The sequence below is a fragment of the Cyprinus carpio genome, chromosome A6 (assembly GCF_018340385.1).
Source record: "Cyprinus carpio isolate SPL01 chromosome A6, ASM1834038v1, whole genome shotgun sequence".
Lineage (NCBI taxonomy): Eukaryota > Metazoa > Chordata > Actinopteri > Cypriniformes > Cyprinidae > Cyprinus > Cyprinus carpio.
The window spans coordinates 8,361,052-8,378,476 of record NC_056577.1 but is presented as its reverse complement, the minus strand read 5'-3'; the positions used below and the strand labels follow the sequence as shown (position 1 = coordinate 8,378,476).

The 17,425-nt window shown below is 35.1% G+C and overlaps 2 protein-coding genes across 5 annotated transcripts; both read left to right on the top strand.

Moving 5' to 3' along the window:
* Positions 1-72: 72 nt before the first annotated feature.
* On the top strand, positions 73-12,205 carry gpr155b (G protein-coupled receptor 155b). Of its 3 annotated transcripts, XR_006160218.1 has the most exons (18): positions 82-247; positions 838-1,311; positions 1,418-1,596; positions 1,678-1,898; positions 3,043-3,211; positions 3,312-3,467; positions 4,365-4,448; positions 4,696-4,816; positions 4,964-5,048; positions 5,243-5,333; positions 5,440-5,647; positions 6,388-6,459; positions 6,538-6,641; positions 6,795-6,890; positions 6,987-7,051; positions 7,139-7,276; positions 11,429-11,529; positions 12,169-12,205. XR_006160218.1 is itself a non-coding variant. In XM_042757853.1 (17 exons), exons 2-17 carry the CDS (start codon positions 894-896, stop codon positions 8,023-8,025), a joined length of 2,256 nt encoding a protein of 751 aa, XP_042613787.1. In that variant the 5' UTR covers positions 73-210; positions 838-893; the 3' UTR covers positions 8,026-9,466. The 3 variants fall into 3 exon arrangements, 2 of the variants coding, with proteins under 2 accessions (XP_042613787.1, XP_042613786.1); XM_042757853.1 differs by lacking the exons at positions 11,429-11,529; positions 12,169-12,205 and adding an exon at positions 7,977-9,466 and having other exon boundaries at positions 73-210; XM_042757852.1 differs by lacking the exons at positions 11,429-11,529; positions 12,169-12,205 and adding an exon at positions 7,977-9,466.
* LOC122133898 (obg-like ATPase 1) lies at positions 10,633-17,015 on the top strand. Of its 2 annotated transcripts, none has more exons than XM_042757857.1 (11): positions 10,633-10,786; positions 11,429-11,529; positions 12,169-12,312; positions 12,406-12,533; positions 12,920-13,095; positions 13,227-13,307; positions 14,700-14,797; positions 15,599-15,739; positions 16,294-16,390; positions 16,482-16,604; positions 16,696-17,015. In XM_042757857.1, the coding sequence occupies exons 2-11, from the start codon at positions 11,429-11,431 to the stop codon at positions 16,795-16,797; spliced, it is 1,191 nt and encodes a 396-aa protein (XP_042613791.1). In that variant the 5' UTR covers positions 10,633-10,786; the 3' UTR covers positions 16,798-17,015. The 2 variants fall into 2 exon arrangements, with proteins under 2 accessions (XP_042613791.1, XP_042613789.1); XM_042757855.1 differs by lacking the exon at positions 10,633-10,786 and adding an exon at positions 11,003-11,340.
* The last annotated feature ends 410 nt before the right edge of the window (positions 17,016-17,425 follow it).

Below are 17,425 nucleotides of genomic sequence, written 5' to 3'. Positions count from 1 at the left end.
CGACATCAGCAGATGAAAGAAGGCGGGGTTTGCAACGACATAGGCGCACTCACGCGTCAGTCATTCAGTGATTTGACATTGAAAGTAACGGAGTGCCGAAAGCTCTGGAGATGCTGTGAGCAGAGTGAAAGCATCATGTTTCGACCGTATTTTTCTTTTACAACATGATATTCAGTCCATGTATCGACCATCTCGACACGTGAACACATGGTACGTCATCGACAACCGTCTGTTTTTTTGTCCCAAGGTAAGACTGAAAACGTTTGTAGTACAGATGACAAATGTAGCTGCTTTGACTGCATTCAGTGGCCTTGTTTATAATAATAACATCGTTGGTAATTGATTTTAAGACTTCGACTATTATACTGCTCTGTTATATATATATATATATATATATATATATATATATATATATATATATATATATATATATATATATATATATATGAATGTTATTATTATTATTATTTTATTATTATAATACTGTTTTTTTTTTGCAGATAATTAAAAAATATTTTTTTATTATTGTAATTGTTGTTGTAGGTTGTAAGCGATGTAGTCTATTATTAATATTAACAATAACAATAATAATATCAAGTATTGCAATAATATACTTCTGATTTACTATTAGCCATTTATTTAGAAAAACAAGTTACAGCGATACAATTTTTTTTGTTTAATTTATATATTAATATAATGTATTTTTATAAGTCCTAGGCAGCTACAAATTCATAAACACACTTTTGCTAGAAAACAGTGGCATCTTTTGTTGAGCCCTGACTTTGCATCTCACATAGGTTTTTCCTCCTCTCTGACTGTTTTTTTTTTTATTCCTAGCTTTCTGATTTGCACCGTTAGATCATCTCTCAGGGGTCCCTGTCAACCTCATCATCATGGAGGGCCAGTATGTCACCATTCATGGCCTCAACATCACTCACAGCCCTCTTGGAGCACCGGCCATGTCTATCGACAAACTTTTCCCGGCTCTGCTGGAGTGCTTTGGCATCATCCTGTGTGGCTATGTGGCGGGTCTCAGTGACATCATCAGCGTCGGACAGGTCAAAGGCCTGGGAAATTTTGTGTCATGTTTCGCACTTCCTGCGTTGCTCTTCAAGAACATGGTGCAGCTGCAGTTTGAACATGTCGTCTGGTCTTTTCTATGGAGCATTTTGATCGCAAAAGTGTGTGTGTTCTTGCTAGTTTGTGTGCTGACCCTGTTGGTGGCAAATCCTGAGAGCAAATACAGTAAAGCTGGGCTGTTTGCTATCTTTGCCACTCAGAGCAATGACTTTGCACTGGGATATCCTATAGGTGAGGTTCTCCTCACATAGAAATACATCTAAAGTACACATGCACATACAGTTGTGTACAAAAATGTATATTATGTCAGTAATCATGAGATAATTTCCTCATTCAGTGGATGCGCTGTACAGGACTTCGCACCCAGAGTATATGCAGTATATATATTTGGTGGCTCCTGTGTCTCTGATGCTGCTGAACCCTGTTGGCTTTGCCTTGTGTGAGATTCAGAGATGGAGACACACCAGTGACCGCAACTACAGCAAACTGCATGTGATCTTTACAGTCATATTGCAGGTGTGTGTGTTCATCTTTATCTAGAAGTTTCTATTGATGTAATCCTTTTTTATGTTAATCTAATCTTTCCTCTTTTTTCAGGTTTTGAAGAACCCAATAGTCTTCATGGTTATTGTTGGAATTCTCTCTCATTTCCTGTTTGGTGGACGTGTGCCTGTTTTGCTAGGAGAGTTTGTTGATGGACTGGCAAACTCTTTTGGAGGGGCGGCACTCTTTTATCTGGGCCTGAACATGGTGGGACAGATGGGTAAACTCACACGCAGCACTGGGGTTTCCCTCATCCTGCTTATCACTGCAAAACTGTGAGTGAAAATTTGCTGTATGTGGGGTGTTTTGGCAAAGTGGTTAAAGATCTGGGACCAGAAGATTGCAGTTCTGAACTCCACACTAGTTGGTTTATAAGGTTACTAAGTTTATAACAGTTGAAGCATATTTTACTATCAGACCGATGTGTCATACTTATCATCAGCAGTGTTGTTATTGTTAGCTTAAAGTAGACAGTAAAACTTTAGTTTATGGACCAATTCTCACTATTAATTAATTGCTTATTAGCATTCATATAACTAGCATTTTGACCTTTTATTAGAAATTATAAAGCACATATTAATGCATTATTCTGCATGACCACATTTTACATCCCTTCATCTTGCCCCATAACTAAACTAAACAACTACCCTAGCAGCAAATTAGGAGTTTATTGAAGCAAAAATCATAGTTAATAGTTAGTTAATAGTGAAAACTGGTCCCCAAACTAAAGTGTGACCTAAATTAAAGGTTAAAAGAAACATTTAAAAACATAATCTAATAAAAATAACAAAAGGACATAACAATTACTAAAACTTAACCTAAAATAAAAAGGAAAACTGAAAATTTAAAAATACAATCTAATTGAAAAACATAAATAGTTTATAATAGTACAGTATATAAATAATACTGAAATAAGACTGATCATCAGGCTGCAGTTTTTTCTTTGTGTTTGATTTTATTTAAATAATCATATTTATGCATTTATTCAAAATATTTACAATCAGCAAATAAATAATCAAATCAGAACATTAAATAAATAACAATAAATAAAGTCAGAACATTATTTAAATACGGCTAGCTGTGGAACAAGCAAGATTCAGTCATTTAAAATGTATGAGATCATGTATCATATATTTGATTTACTGTATATAAACCTGGTTCTTGTGTATTTAAAACATAATTGCTTTATTAGTACTATTACATAAATCTCATTCTTGTTTCCTTTATGTATGACTAACAAATATACATCACATTAAGTTAATTATTTTGTTTTTGTTATAACTGTGTAATGCAAATAATGTCAATTTTATATTGTATTAAAATGCATAAATCTTGAATATAGGCGTACATATATTATTTGAGTGCTGATCCATACAATTAAGACAGATTTATGACTGTGTGACTGTTTCTGTTTTCCAGACTAGTTATGCCATTGTTGTGTAAGGACATGGTGGAGCTGTTGGATGCTGGTAATTCCAGCTCTGTAAATCACTCCAGCCTGTCTGATTATGCTTTCCTTTATGGAGTCTTCCCTACCGCTCCCAGTGTGGCCATATATGCTGTCCAGTACAACATGGAGCTGGAGGTGGTAAGCAATCAGTGAATTCCTGCAAATGTCTCTCAGATTCAGTCATTGCTATTAAACATTTAGCCAACACAAATCAGTACAAGTGTATTGTGTGTGGTAGGTGACCTCTGGTATGGTCATTAGCACGTTCCTATCAGCGCCCATCATGTATGTGTCGGCATGGTTACTGACCATTCCATGGATGGAGGCCACATCCCTGGTGACGGAGCTGCAGGACGTGAGCTTTAACATCAGCATTGTCAGCCTAATAGCCCTGGTGAGTGTGTGTGAGTTAATAAATGTGAGTCATTTGCTTACACACTTATTCAGTTGGATATATTCTCTTCTCTTCTCTTCTCTTCTCTTCTCTTCTCTTCTCTTCTCTTCTCTTCTCTTCTCTTCTCTTCTTTCTCTTCTCTTCTCTTCTCTTCTCTTCTCTTCTCTTCTCTTCTCTTCTCTTCTCTTCTCTTCTTCTGTGTTGTATGGTTCATTTCTGATTCTATTCTGTTTTGTGTGTTTACTTCTGTCTGTCTATTTTATTTTGTTCTATTTAATTTAGGGTTTCTTCTTTTCGCTTTATTTCTGATTCTATTCTATTCTATTCAGGTGCTCTTCCCTTCTATCTATTCATATCTGTTCACTTAATTCCATTCTGTTAACTTAATTCTATTCTATTCACTGCTTGTCTGTTCTATTCAGGTTCATTTCTGTCTTGTCTGGTTCACTCCTGTTTCTATTCTGTTCCATTCTCTTCTTCTGTCTATTTTATTGTATTATTTTCTATTCTATTGGTTTTTCTCTTCTGTCTCTTCTGGTTCAAGTCCATTAAATTCTGTTTTGGGTATTCTGTTCAAGTCCTTTTCTGTCTTATCTGTTTTTTTGTTTCTGTTTCTATCCTGTTCACTTATTCTATTCTATTTTATTCAGGTTTTTAGGTTTCTTGTTAATGTTTTATGTATTTGAGAGGGAGAGATCTGGCTTTGAAAGACCTGACTTAATATGCATGTGTAACCATAGAGAACATATATAATAATATTAAGAGGATTAGAAATCAAAGGGTCTACATCAAACAGAGAAATATGTGAAATATGTGATCCCAGAAACAATGAGTTACAAAATCTGGATAATAAGAAATGGAGCAATTCCAACATCTTTATGTTTGTGTGTGTTGCAGGGTTGGACCCTTGCTGTCATGCTACTGAGTAAGAAGTTTAGGAGGCTGCCGCATATGTTTGCCACAAATCTGTTCCTAGCACAGGTACATAACCCTGCACAAAGACAGACATTCATTGTTCTATAAACATATACTGAATTAGGGACCTAAATCATACCTCTTGTGGAGGGATCTTTTGACTAGCAACTACCCTAAATATCCTAACACTAAAAAACACTCAGAATACCTTAGCAGCCGTAAAGCAATGCCCTGGCAACCAGCAAGTTTTTCTAACATATTTTTCCTCAGTATGGTATTCCTCAGTATGCTATGTTTTTTGTCTCTAATGCAGCTACTAGCGTGCGTGTCAATGATGTTGTGGAAGATTTTTCTGAAGCAGGGGAACATGTTTGGCCAAATTCTCACCTTTACTCTGCTTTATGGGTCTCTTTACAGTACCTACATGTGGACAGGTAGTGAATCATCACACACACACACACATTAAACAATACTTTATGGATAAGGTTCATTTTCATTGGGTGATTTTAGGTTGCAGTACATCTCCTTTGTGTTGTGCAGTTGTAGCGATGTTTAGCAGTTGTGTAGATATTGTGTTGTAGGTCTTCTGGCGTTCGCTCTTACTTTATTGGGAAGAAATGAAAACTTGAAAGTGAAACCTATCTTTTTCATCATCTTTGGTTGGGGGTGAGTATATATGTGTGTGTCTGAGTGTATGGGTATTTATTATTTAAAAATTAATTCTTTCAATTTTTTTACTTTCCAAGTTAAATTAAATGACATTACATTAAATCATGCTTTGAAACTGACTGGAAATGATACAGCAGAACTGCAAATTTCCTGGAGAAAACACCTTTTGTTTTTTAATTTTGTTACCTTAGAGTTCCTTTTCTGATTGTGGGTGGGCTACTCATGCTAGGACAAAGAATGAGTGACAACTTGGACTCCGCTTTCTTTTATGGCAAGGGGCAGGTAAGTTGGAATTTTTGACTGTGTTTATACAGAACCTCACAATGCATGTCACAGTTTCTTTTTGTCTGTTTATTAACTTGTTTCTTTTCCCTCTCTTTTTCTTCAGATTGTGTGTACTGTGGTAGTTCTGTGTTGCAGCATCATGCTGGGTGGTCTGTCTTTGATGGGTTTGAGCCGAGGGGCCCAGGAGGAGCAGAACTATCAAGCCCTAGATCAAAACTCCATGACTGGCACAACAGAAGATGTAAGACAACCCCAGACAGAGAACCAGCACTCATCTGAGCTCGAGCAAACCTACAGCAGCCTCAACACAGGTAACTGTAGATTTCTGCTGTATGCATGTGCATATATTCAGTACTGGGGAACCAAAAGCAAAAAAGCAACTAACTTAAATGGATAGTTCACCCATAAATAAAATGCTATGTCATTTCAAATCTTTCTTTCTTTCTTCTGCGGAACACAAAATATATTTTTAAGAATGTTTCAACTGTTTTTGTCTGAGTAATAAAAGTCACTGAAGTTCAAAACAACACTGGACCCCAAGGATTTTCTTTGTATGGAAAAAAGAAAAAAAACACTTTGAGACGTTGAATAAATAATGAAAATAATGTTACATTTTCATTTTTGAGTGAACTATCCTTTAAAAGGAATAGTTCACCCAAAAAAGAACATTTTCTGAAAATGTACACACTCTAAGGCGATCCAAGGTGTAGATGAGTTTCTTTACTGTAACAGATTTGGAGAAATGTAGTATTACATCACTTGTTCAGCAATGGATCCTTTGTAGTGAATGGGTGCCGTCAGAAAGAGTTGACAAAAACATCACAATAATCCACAAGTTATCAACATGTTTCCAGTCCATCAATTTACATATTGCAAAATGAAAAATTGCATGTTTTTAAGAAGCAAATCTATCTACATCTTGGATAGCCCGAGGGTGGTTTTCATTTTGGGTGACCTATTTCCTTTTAGGAAGGTGATAGTAGTGCATTTCCAATTATGTGCATATTTCTAAAATGTATGTGTAGTATAAATTCTTCTTTGTTGTTGACAGATGTTTGTTGTAGTGAACCCATGCCAGATATGATAGTTGGGCATCTTAACGACTCGCCAGTGCCTTCAGCAGGTTGAAATATTTTTTTATTTCACTCGTATCAAGTTACTAAATAAAGTTTCAGCAGGGAAAATCATGTTTCTGTTCTAGAGATTTTCCTGAGAGAGGCATCAAGCTCTACACGTGTGCAGGAGGAGAGACAGATAGCTCGACATGTGCTCCTCTGCCTGCTCCTCATTGTCAGCATGTTGGCTGTATGTTCACTCCACATACTGTATGAGAAAGACATACACTCTCAAAAAACACATATATACACATGCATAATTAAGTAAGCACCATGAAGCATTGTAAATTATACTCTGACCACTACTTTTTTATATTTGGGACTGATTATTTGTATATTTCAGAACCTGTCTAGCTGTCTGTGGTGGTTGTTCAGTGCTGATCCAGGACGACTTTACCTCGAACTGCAGTTCTTTTGTGCTGTAGCCAATTATGGACAGGTGACCACAGTCACACAATTCTTACTGCAAACTTATAACAGCTTGATACATATGAAGAGATGGTGTTAATATTTAAAATATTCTATTTCTCCACAGGGTTTTATTTCCTTTGCAATTTTTGGGTTGGATGAGCATCTTATTATTCTTCCATTCAAAAAGCGGTAAATCAGCCATGTTTGTGTTATTATTCTAGACTCTATTGTGACCACTTTTGGATGTAGCCTCAGCAATGGCATACTGTGTTTGAGGCTGGCTGCTCTGTGTGGTTTTGGTGAGGATGAAAGCCTTGAGTCTGCTGCTGTTCCTGAGGAAATACGACTGACCTGTACACAGTTTGTGAGATACCACAAAGATCAGTGTGTTCAGGATATTGTTCGAAATAGAGGGTAAGTGTCAGTATTAATTTAGTATCACTGAGAAACTGTTACAGGTTTTATTCATGTTTGAATTTGTCTTTATTTCTGTATTCACCTTTGTTATTCTAATTGTGGTTAGTCCAAATCTTAGTAATTTTGATGTTTAATGTACAAATATTTCATAATGGGTTAAACTGGAATAATTTTTAATTTAAAATTTGAAGCAGTATTGTTGCAGTGTACTATAGATGTTTTCTATTGCATTTTAATTTTTGCATTTTCTTTGTTTTTTTTTTCACGTGCCACATTCTCCAGTTGTGGATCACAAACACACATATTATTATTATTAGGTCATTTCTGGGCCATTTTTATTTATAATACAGAGTGGACAATAAATTATGGGGAGATGGAAGCCTACCAAGACACTTATTATTAAATTAATATAACACAATACAGACCAGTCATATATTTTAGCAATTTGTATATTTATTTTTCTGAAAGGAATAACAATGCTCACACCATTTGTTAAGTCAGTTTTCTGTGAGGGACTGGTCAGGATGCTCAAACAAACTAAATAGTGCCATAGTCACAGGTATACACTGTTGAGGGAATGAACAGTAAAGATGAATCTACATTAAAAGTGAAGTGTATAAAAAAATTGTAAAAAAAAAAAAAATCAAACACTCCTGTCCATTTTCTCTTTTATCTGTTTCTCTCACTTTCTTCCTAGTGCTTCTTCTGAATCTCTCACTGGACCAGCTGGTGAATCCTTTCTTTGATTGACAGTTGTACTCACTGGTATATGAGTATGGTTTGGTATACTGACAGTGAGTTCATTGACTCCTTTGTGTGGGCGTGGCTAAAGATAGAAAGGTGTGGCCTTGCTTTCAGGACACCGCTTCAGAAGAATGGTGTCATACTTCATGTGACCCATCTGTATGGTTTCCAACTCCCTGTGATATTGCTTTAAATGTACCTCCACTTTGTAATGTGACACGAGCCCAAACAAGAACTAAATAGACTAAATTATGACGGAGCTATGAAACAAGCTGTTCTCTCATCAGTTTTTGTTGCATATCTTGAATTACTATGCATGGCATGCAAAGAGCACAGAACTCTCCCTTTTTCTCATTCAACAGCCCTCAATTTACACACACACTTGCTCTGTTCCAAAACCTGTGCTTTATGCAGGCAGCATTTTAAGGCATCATAGGCATGCTTCTGACACAAAGGCTGTTTTGAAAGATGAGCAACGTGGTTATGTTGCCTCCTAAGATTCTGAATTTTACCCAAATTTTAAGGCAGCATAGAATGTATCCTTTGTGGAAAGGCAATCTTAGAATACACTGACACAATCTTGAGTGAAAATAAGTCCAAGATGGTGGATGAGCCGAATTAAAAAAAGTGTTATTTTATCCTGTATTCATGTGTGCTATGTATTTATGGGTATTATTCTTATATATGCTGATGTTGAACACTGTTTAAATCTATTGCAAGTTGAGTTTCCTATGCAGTACCCTATTGGTATGGTGCACAGAGTTGCTTTGTTTTTTAAATCAGTCGCTTAGGGGTTTCAAGACGACAGGGATGCTGCCTTAGAAGATTTTGGAACTGAGTATGTGACGTGTAGAACTCTGAATGTGAACTTATTATTATAATTACATTAATTATGATGCAATTGTTACTGAAACGCTGAAATATGCTGTCTACACAAGTGCTGTAAAAACACTTCTGACTGGGATTTTAATTGTATGCATTGTGTTACTTGTGAGCCGTGTCTTGATTACAAGACTATATGGCCTTGTAGCAAAGCAATACAAGACATGTTTACATACCTGAAAATTATCCTACACAGTTACATTTTTAGATCTAGCTAAGCAGAAATATATTACAATCTCTGGAATTTACAGTGGGGTCGCTCCATTTTCTACAGCACTATTTTATGTCCCTTAATGTTGACTGAAGTGTGAAAATTCCCTAATTTAGCATCTTTTATCTGTGGAATTTGTTTTGCTGGTGTTAATCTATATACTGTAGGTGATGTCTTTTATGTTTCTATGACTAAGTATATTATAAATTTATATCTAAATATGTGAAATGACATTATAATCCAGGAGGGCAGTTACTGGTGATAATGTACTGTTTATTCTTTGTTGAAGTCATCAGTTGTTTAGTTTCTGTAATACTGTTCATACATTAAAGTCAAAAACAGTGTCAAAAGCTGTATTTATTAAATGGCATCTGCAGAGCAGGTTTTATACATAGGGCAATGTTTTACAGGGCAATTTGATGGTGATTTATTTATGTGAGAATTTGGCCCACTAAGCTGACAATCTCTCAGATGAGTTCTGTAACAGAAACTCGCCACTATTACACTCTGGATGATCTTCAGTGTATATAATGGCTAGTCAAAATAACACTGTAGATTTTTTCATTGTATATTATGACTATGATTACATTGTATTCATAATCATAATTACATAGTTACATTGTAGATGCCTTAATTACAATTACAACGAGGCAAAATTGTGGTATAGATGCCTGAAATTTGAATTTTCACTAGTCAAAACTAAATCGTGACTAGTAGAGCCTGATGTATTAAATGTTAAAACAGCTTGCCATATACATGTGGGCTTCAAATAGTAAATTGAGGGCCACATAGTGTGTCTCCTCTTTAAGATGCTCCTTACCTGGTATTACTAAGCAGTATTATGTAAGCAGGTATGTCCTGTAACATTCTAGATACATGTATATTTAGTACAGGTACATAGTGATTTCTCTTTTAACCTTAAATACTACACTAATTGTAATATAGTCTAAGCAGGTTATTTTAAGTCATTAATGGACCATAATTATTGCATAAATAGTACCAAAAGATCTCCTCAAAATATTAAATATTATTAAACTAAAATATAGAACACGTAACTGAAAAATAGTTAAGCTGTATGGTCACATTATAAGCAAGCAATACCTGAGGTTTAAGGAAACCATATTAATATTGTTCCTCCATCACTCTCCAGAATAAAATGATACTGTAAATGTCATCATCGTAATAATCAATGCATAATATGCTGTGATGTTTACCAAAAATGGTTGCATATACCTGTATAATGAAGCTGTCGTCTATCTTGGTTAAACCTATTCAAATGTATTACAGCGCTACTGTATACTATAAAAAAATAAATACTATAAACATGGAGGTGATGTAAAAAAAAAAAAATCTACATTTGGGTTCATTTAAACTTTTTTTTTTTTTTTTTTTTTTTTTTTTTTAATACATTTATTAAACATTCATTCAAAAATACAAGTATGGTTCATTTAAACTTTTCTCAATGGCTCCATAGGCGTTTACGTCATCTTGCATGCGTTTACCGAACGTCTTTACATCGTAGCTCGTTTCGACCAATCACAATGTGAGGATTCAGTACTCTTCCGGTATGCGCATTCTTACCGTTTCATCGGCCGAAGTGTGGAGCAGCGTGTGTTTATTTGAGCACAGCGAATTTCCCCATCTCCTGACAGACATAGTCTGATATAAAGGTGATAAAAACATACGTTTTATCTTATTTATATATGCATCGCTTTGACGTGCTATTTGTGTTGAAATTGTCTATATTATAGCATATTGGCCCCTTCATATGACTGGCATGCTAAGCAGCTATACACAGTAATGAATAGGTGATGAGGGTATTGATGCTCTAGATGCACATGTGTCTCTCTGTTGGCTTCCTAGCGAGTAATGAAGCACTCCTACCTCTACTAACCCGGCTGTCAGTTGGCAGTGGTGCAGGGATTTATAAGCAGTGATATGATGCACGGATGCCTTCTCTTACTTGTCAGGGACGGGCATATATTTAGCCTCTCTTGCAGTGGATAAGGCCGGTCAGTTTACACTCAATGCGGGGGCTATTTTGGGATCCTGGTGCCACTGGTCGTGAAATGGCAACTAGTTACTGCAGTTAGCCAGGCGAAGAAGTTACACATTTCCTGGCTTCTTCTGCATCTTAATTATGCAAAGTATACCCTGCAAAATACACTCCATTGGTAATATTGCAAGAGAGTACTGACAGCATTTAACCATGGCTCCTAAAAAGGTGTGGTAGCTGCATGACTGGTTGTTTGACTTGGTCAATTATGTAATGCATTAAAGCGAAAGTAGGTATTATTGTTTTCTCTCCACAGATGCCTCCAAAGAAGGGAGGAGATGGACCAAAACAGCCCCCCCTGATTGGACGTTTCGGGACTTCATTGAAAATTGGAATTGTTGGGTTACCAAATGTAGGGTATGTGTCAGTCCCAGCTGGCATTCTGGCTGTATGCATGTGCGCTGGCTCTTTAGTTTGACATCGCAAGTGGAATAGTGTCTGAAATTATAAAGTGCGAATGCTTGACCCAATTGTGTTTTATTCGTGCTTAATGCAAAACTATCTTTCTGTATTGTGTGAAATTATTAGAAGGATGATGACTCATGATCATGGTGCATTATGAGAATGACATCATCCTGCTATAGAATGGGCAGTTGTTTTTGAATGGCAACAAAGTTGGACTGTGTCCGACTTTCCCGCCTTCCATGCTATATAGTATGCAAAAAAGGTTCACCAAAAGTGTATGCATCAAATTCATTAGTATTCACAAAACAGTATGTAAAAAATACAGCGAAGCAATGCAACTGACCCTGGTAGGTCATGTGACAGTGACATCACTGTGACTGTAATATGTCTGAATTTTATTCATAGTATATGGAATATACTTTTTTTAAAGAGGTGAAGTAAGTGTAATATCTACTAGACAGTTTGCAATTTTGAACTCAGCTTGAGTCTCTCTCTATATATAGGAAGAATTTTTTGTTTATTATGCATGACAAAGTGTCAGTGATCCATGTTCTCGTCACTTATCTCAATTCATTTTTTTTGTGATTTCAGAAAGTCAACATTCTTCAATGTTCTGACGAAGAGTCAGGCAGCGGCTGAGAATTTTCCCTTTTGCACCATCGACCCAAACGAGAGCCGTGTGCCCATTCCAGATGAGCGCTACGACTTTCTCTGCCAGTACCATAAACCAGTCAGGTACCCGCTGCATATCTACATAATACAATTATCAGCAGCTTCTGTTTCTGAAATGTGAAATGATCTTAATTTCTCTTTTATCTTTCCTTCCAGTAAGGTTCCAGCATTTCTGAACGTGGTGGATATTGCTGGCTTAGTGAAAGGGGCTCACGCAGGCCAGGGTTTGGGTAACGCCTTCCTCTCCCACATCAGTGCTTGTGATGCCATCTTTCACATGACACGTAAGTAGATAGCCATTTAAAAGCCTTTCAGAAGATAATTTGTCGATTTTTAGATTTTAGGAAATTTCTCATATCTGTTATATGAAGAATGTTTATCATTGTTACCATGTAGTCGAAAATAAGAAAGAACGAATTCGACAAAATGTGTTATAAAAAACCTTGTGAAATTAGGTACAAATTTACAAAAAGCCATGAAAACTTATACAGTTATAATATGTAAATTGACATTGTGATAGTTATCTAACATACATATCTGTGTCTCTTTAAATCTTGAAATGGAAATTATGTGGAAATGAATACCTGAGAAACCTGATGTTTTGTTCCATATGTTTGTATTATAAATAAAACAACACTGATAATGTGTATATGCAACGCTTTGTGTGTAGGAGCTTTTGAGGATGAAGATATTATCCACGTTGAGGGCTGTGTTGACCCAGTGAGGGATATAGAGATCATTCATGAAGAGCTGAGGATGAAGGATGAAGAGATGATTGGGCCAATCATTGATAAGCTTGAGAAAACCGCTGTGAGGGGAGGAGACAAAAAACTCAAACCTGAATATGTGAGTGAACTATATATCCCAGTATACATCTGACTACTGCAGAATTAAAACATTCTTCTTACTTTGTACATTAACAGAAAGCCTGCAGAGAATCATGCACTAACATTTTTTAATGTTTTGTCTGCTTGCAGGACATCATGTGTAAAATAAAGTCCTGGGTTGTTGATGAAAAGAAACATGTCCGTTATTACCATGAATGGAATGACAAAGAGGTTAAAATCTTTTTTATATATAATTTTTAATCTAAATAGAGTCCTGCAGAAATGAGTCCTAAAACCCAGAAACAAGTTAGCTTTTTTGTACTTCCGGTCCATGTGTTTTTGAAAGTTTTTTTGATTAAATGTCTGTGATGAACACAAGCTCAAGATATTGTCACATTCTTTTCAAAGACATAAAAAACATCAGTAATACACATTTATGATTTTTTTTTTTTTTTATCATTTATTTTTGTCATGAAAAAGGCAGTTGTTAATGAATAGCTACATTACGGAAGATGATTAGGTCCAAGCAATTAAAAAAAAAAAACATCTTGAGATTAAAATTAAAGTCTTTATAATGCAAGATTAAACTCTTTATAAATTTCAAGAAAAATGTTGAAATAAAATATTGAGAATTAATACCATTACATTTTGAGAAAAAAATCTTATTTCGACTTTATTCTTGTAATTTAATGAGTTTATTCTCAACATTTTATTTAGAATATTCTCATAATTTAATTTTATTCTCAACATTTAATTTCAACTTTATTCTTGTAATTTAATGAGTTTATTCTCAACATTAAATTTCGAGAACAAAGTTGTTGTTTTGAGAAAAAACTCTTATTTTGACTTTATTCTCGTAATTTAATGAGTTTATTTTCAACATTTTATTTAGACTTTTCTCATAATTTAATTTTATTCTCAACATTTTATTTAAACTTTATTCTTGCATTTTTATGAGTTTATTCTCAACATTAAATTTAGAGAATAAAGTTGTTTTGAGAAAAAACTCTTATTTCGACTTTTCTCGTAATTTAATGAGTTTCTCAACATTTTATTTCAACTTTATTCTCATAATTTAATGAGTTTATTCTCAACATTTTATTTCAATTTTCTTCTTGTAATTTAATGAGTTTATTCTCAACATTTTATTTAGACTTTATTCTCGTAATTTAATGAGTTTATTCTCAACATTTTATTTAGACTTTTTTTCCCCTTGAAATTTAACGAGTTTAACCTCACATTATAATGACTTTAATCTTAAAATGGTTTTATTTTTTATTATTGCTTGGCCCTAATCCTCTTCCTTACTAAATTGCATTACAGAGGTTGTTATCATCATGCTAAACACAAAAACTCATCTACTCACTAGTCTGCTTTTAAAGCCTTGTTGTGCTTATACTTGTATTGATGTGAACTATTTTAAGCTTAGTAGAATAGTTTGTTTGTAGTTTATTTTATTTAACTTTTCAGTTTTTTACTTGAAGTGATTGTATTTAAGCTCCAAATTTGATAAAAGTCCTATCCTATTCACTTTTTGTTGAGGGAACATATGCAAGCCTGAAAACATATTTGCTCAGATTAAAGTTTTTGGTTATACACTAACTGTTTTTTCTTGATCTTTAGATTGAGGTTTTGAATAAGTATCTGTTCCTGACATCCAAGCCGATGATCTACTTGGTAAACCTCTCGGAGAAAGATTATATAAGGAAAAAGAATAAATGGTGAGATAAAGTATTAGCTGTCCATCTGCTGTTAGGCATGCGTTACACAACCTTTGGACAACGTTAAACGTTGGTCTCAATCTACTGGCCAGCGTGTCAAGCCTTCCTCAAGTGTTTATACTTAAATTGCACAAAATCTTTCACTTGTTCACTATTGCCTTTGAAATGACACATTTCAGACATATACAGTGCTATGTATTTGACAAAACAGGATTTTTGGATTTGTTTGATGGAGCTGTTTAAACTCTGAATGCCTATTCTGTTGTTATACTTTAAGTTGTGACTCTCTTTTTCCTTGTCCAACTAAAATGAAATTGATTTACAAATGTTGTGTGTAAATTAAATACTATGTATAACTTTAAACAACTGTTATATCAAAGACTGATAGATACGTGTCAGAATCAGAAAGAGCTTTATGTGTCTGGCCTCTTAAAGGGATAGTTTACCAAAAAATGAAAAATGTCATCATTTACTCACCTTCATGTCATTCCAAACTGACTTTTATTCATTTTTGAAACACAAAAGAAGATATTTTGAAGAACTAAAAATTTTTACTTAAGAAACATTTATGCTTCCTATTGACTTCCATTACATTATATGGACAAAAAATAGTTTTCTTCAAAATATCTTCTTTCCTGTTCAACAAAAGAAAAAAATCCATACAGGTTTGGAACAACATGAGTGAGTAAATGGTGACAGAATTGAGATTTTTTGATGGATGCCTTTTGTTTTGTGGCCATCAGCCTCCAGGTAATCTGAGTTTAGGACCGCTGAAGTAAAACTTTTTTTTGTGTTTTGTAGGTTGGTGAAGATCAAGGAGTGGGTTGACGCTCATGATCCATGTGCGCTGGTCATCCCGTTCAGTGGGGGATTTGAGAGCAAGTATCAGGATATGACTGATGAAGAGAAACAGAAATATTGTGAGGAGAACAAAACACAGAGGTTGAGAGTTATTCTCCTTCTTTTACCTCTTTGCTGAATTTAAAAGAATATTTCATCCAAAATGAATATTTGCCAGCCCGGATGTAGATGAGTTTATTTCTTCATCAGATCAGATTTGGAGAAAGGGGAAATTAAATGGAGAAAGGGGAAATTAAATGGAGAAAGGGGAAATTCTCACAAATGGCTTCTCTGCAGTGAATGGGTGCCGTCAGAATCAGCCCAAACACATGATAAAATCATTACAATAATGCACAAGTAATCAACATGACTCCAGTCCATCAATTAATGTCAATTAATCAATGAAAAGCTTGCTTTTATCAGCGGTTTGAACTCTCACTTTGACGGCACCCATTCACTGCTGAGGATCCATTGGTGAGCAAGTGATGTAATGCTACATTTCTCCAAATCTGTTCCGATGGAGAATGAAAAAAATATATGTATATACATCTTGGATAGCCTGCAAATGCTGTAGTCAGTCATGCTTATTCTGTGGTGTTACCAAAATTTTTCCCTTCATGTTTTTCACGTTGTGAATTTTTAATTCTTTGTTTCAGTATTCTGACTAAGATAATCAAGAGTGGGTACGCAGGCCTGCAGCTGGAGTACTTCTTCACAGCAGGACCTGATGAAGTCCGTGCATGGACCATCAGGGTGAGCAAAGCACATGTTCAGAAACACATTTAACACTGATATATTCTGCTGGACCTCTGAAATGTTAGGCATGTGTTTGAACACCTTACAGAAAGGCACCAAGGCCCCGCAAGCAGCTGGAAAGATCCACACAGACTTCGAGAAAGGCTTCATCATGGCCGAAGTCATGAAGTTTACAGACTTTAAGGAGGAAGGCAGTGAAAACGCAGTTAAAGTAAGATTTTAATGGCGTGCTTGATGATATAAAACAGCATGGGTTGTTAAAGGTTGAATACTGGACTGATAATGTTGTCAAATACTTGCAGGCTGCAGGAAAATACAGACAACAGGGGCGAAACTACATAGTGGAAGATGGTGACATCATCTTTTTCAAATTCAACACGCCTAATCAGCCCAAAAAGAAGTGAAGCCACTTGGATGGACAGTACTGTCTATGACTCCTGCTCAGTCTCTTCATTTATGGCTTTGGAACATTTAAAACACAATCACACCTTAGTGGTGTATAAGTTAATTTTTTATTTTATTATTTCGGCTGATTGCTGAAATGAATGTAATGGCTGGTCTGCTTACAAAAGCTGCATGTCACACAGCAGTTTATTCTAATAAAACACTTCCTTAGACCAGAGTGTTTTCTGTTGAAGGTTCTTTCTCAATTGTCTCACGCATTTCTAGATGTTTAGCCAATAAATAATCAAACAGTTTGGATAGGACTCTTTTTATTGAAGCTGTTTCCACCACAGGATTAAGAAATAAGATAATTGCACATTTTCTTCTTTCTTCCTACTTTTTATTTTTAAGCAATTCTGATTTTATATTTTATATTTCAAGATATTAACTTGGCAACCACGAGAAAAAAAGTCATAATTGTAACATAAAAAGTTGCCATTACCCTTTTTATTTCGTGTCAGTAACACACACACAAAAACCCCACACTGAATCGCCAGATTTAAAAGTCACAATCACCTTTTTTTAAAGTACAGTCTTCTGTAATTTAGTAGTATTAAGCTGCTGTGAAACAAAACATTTATAGAGGTG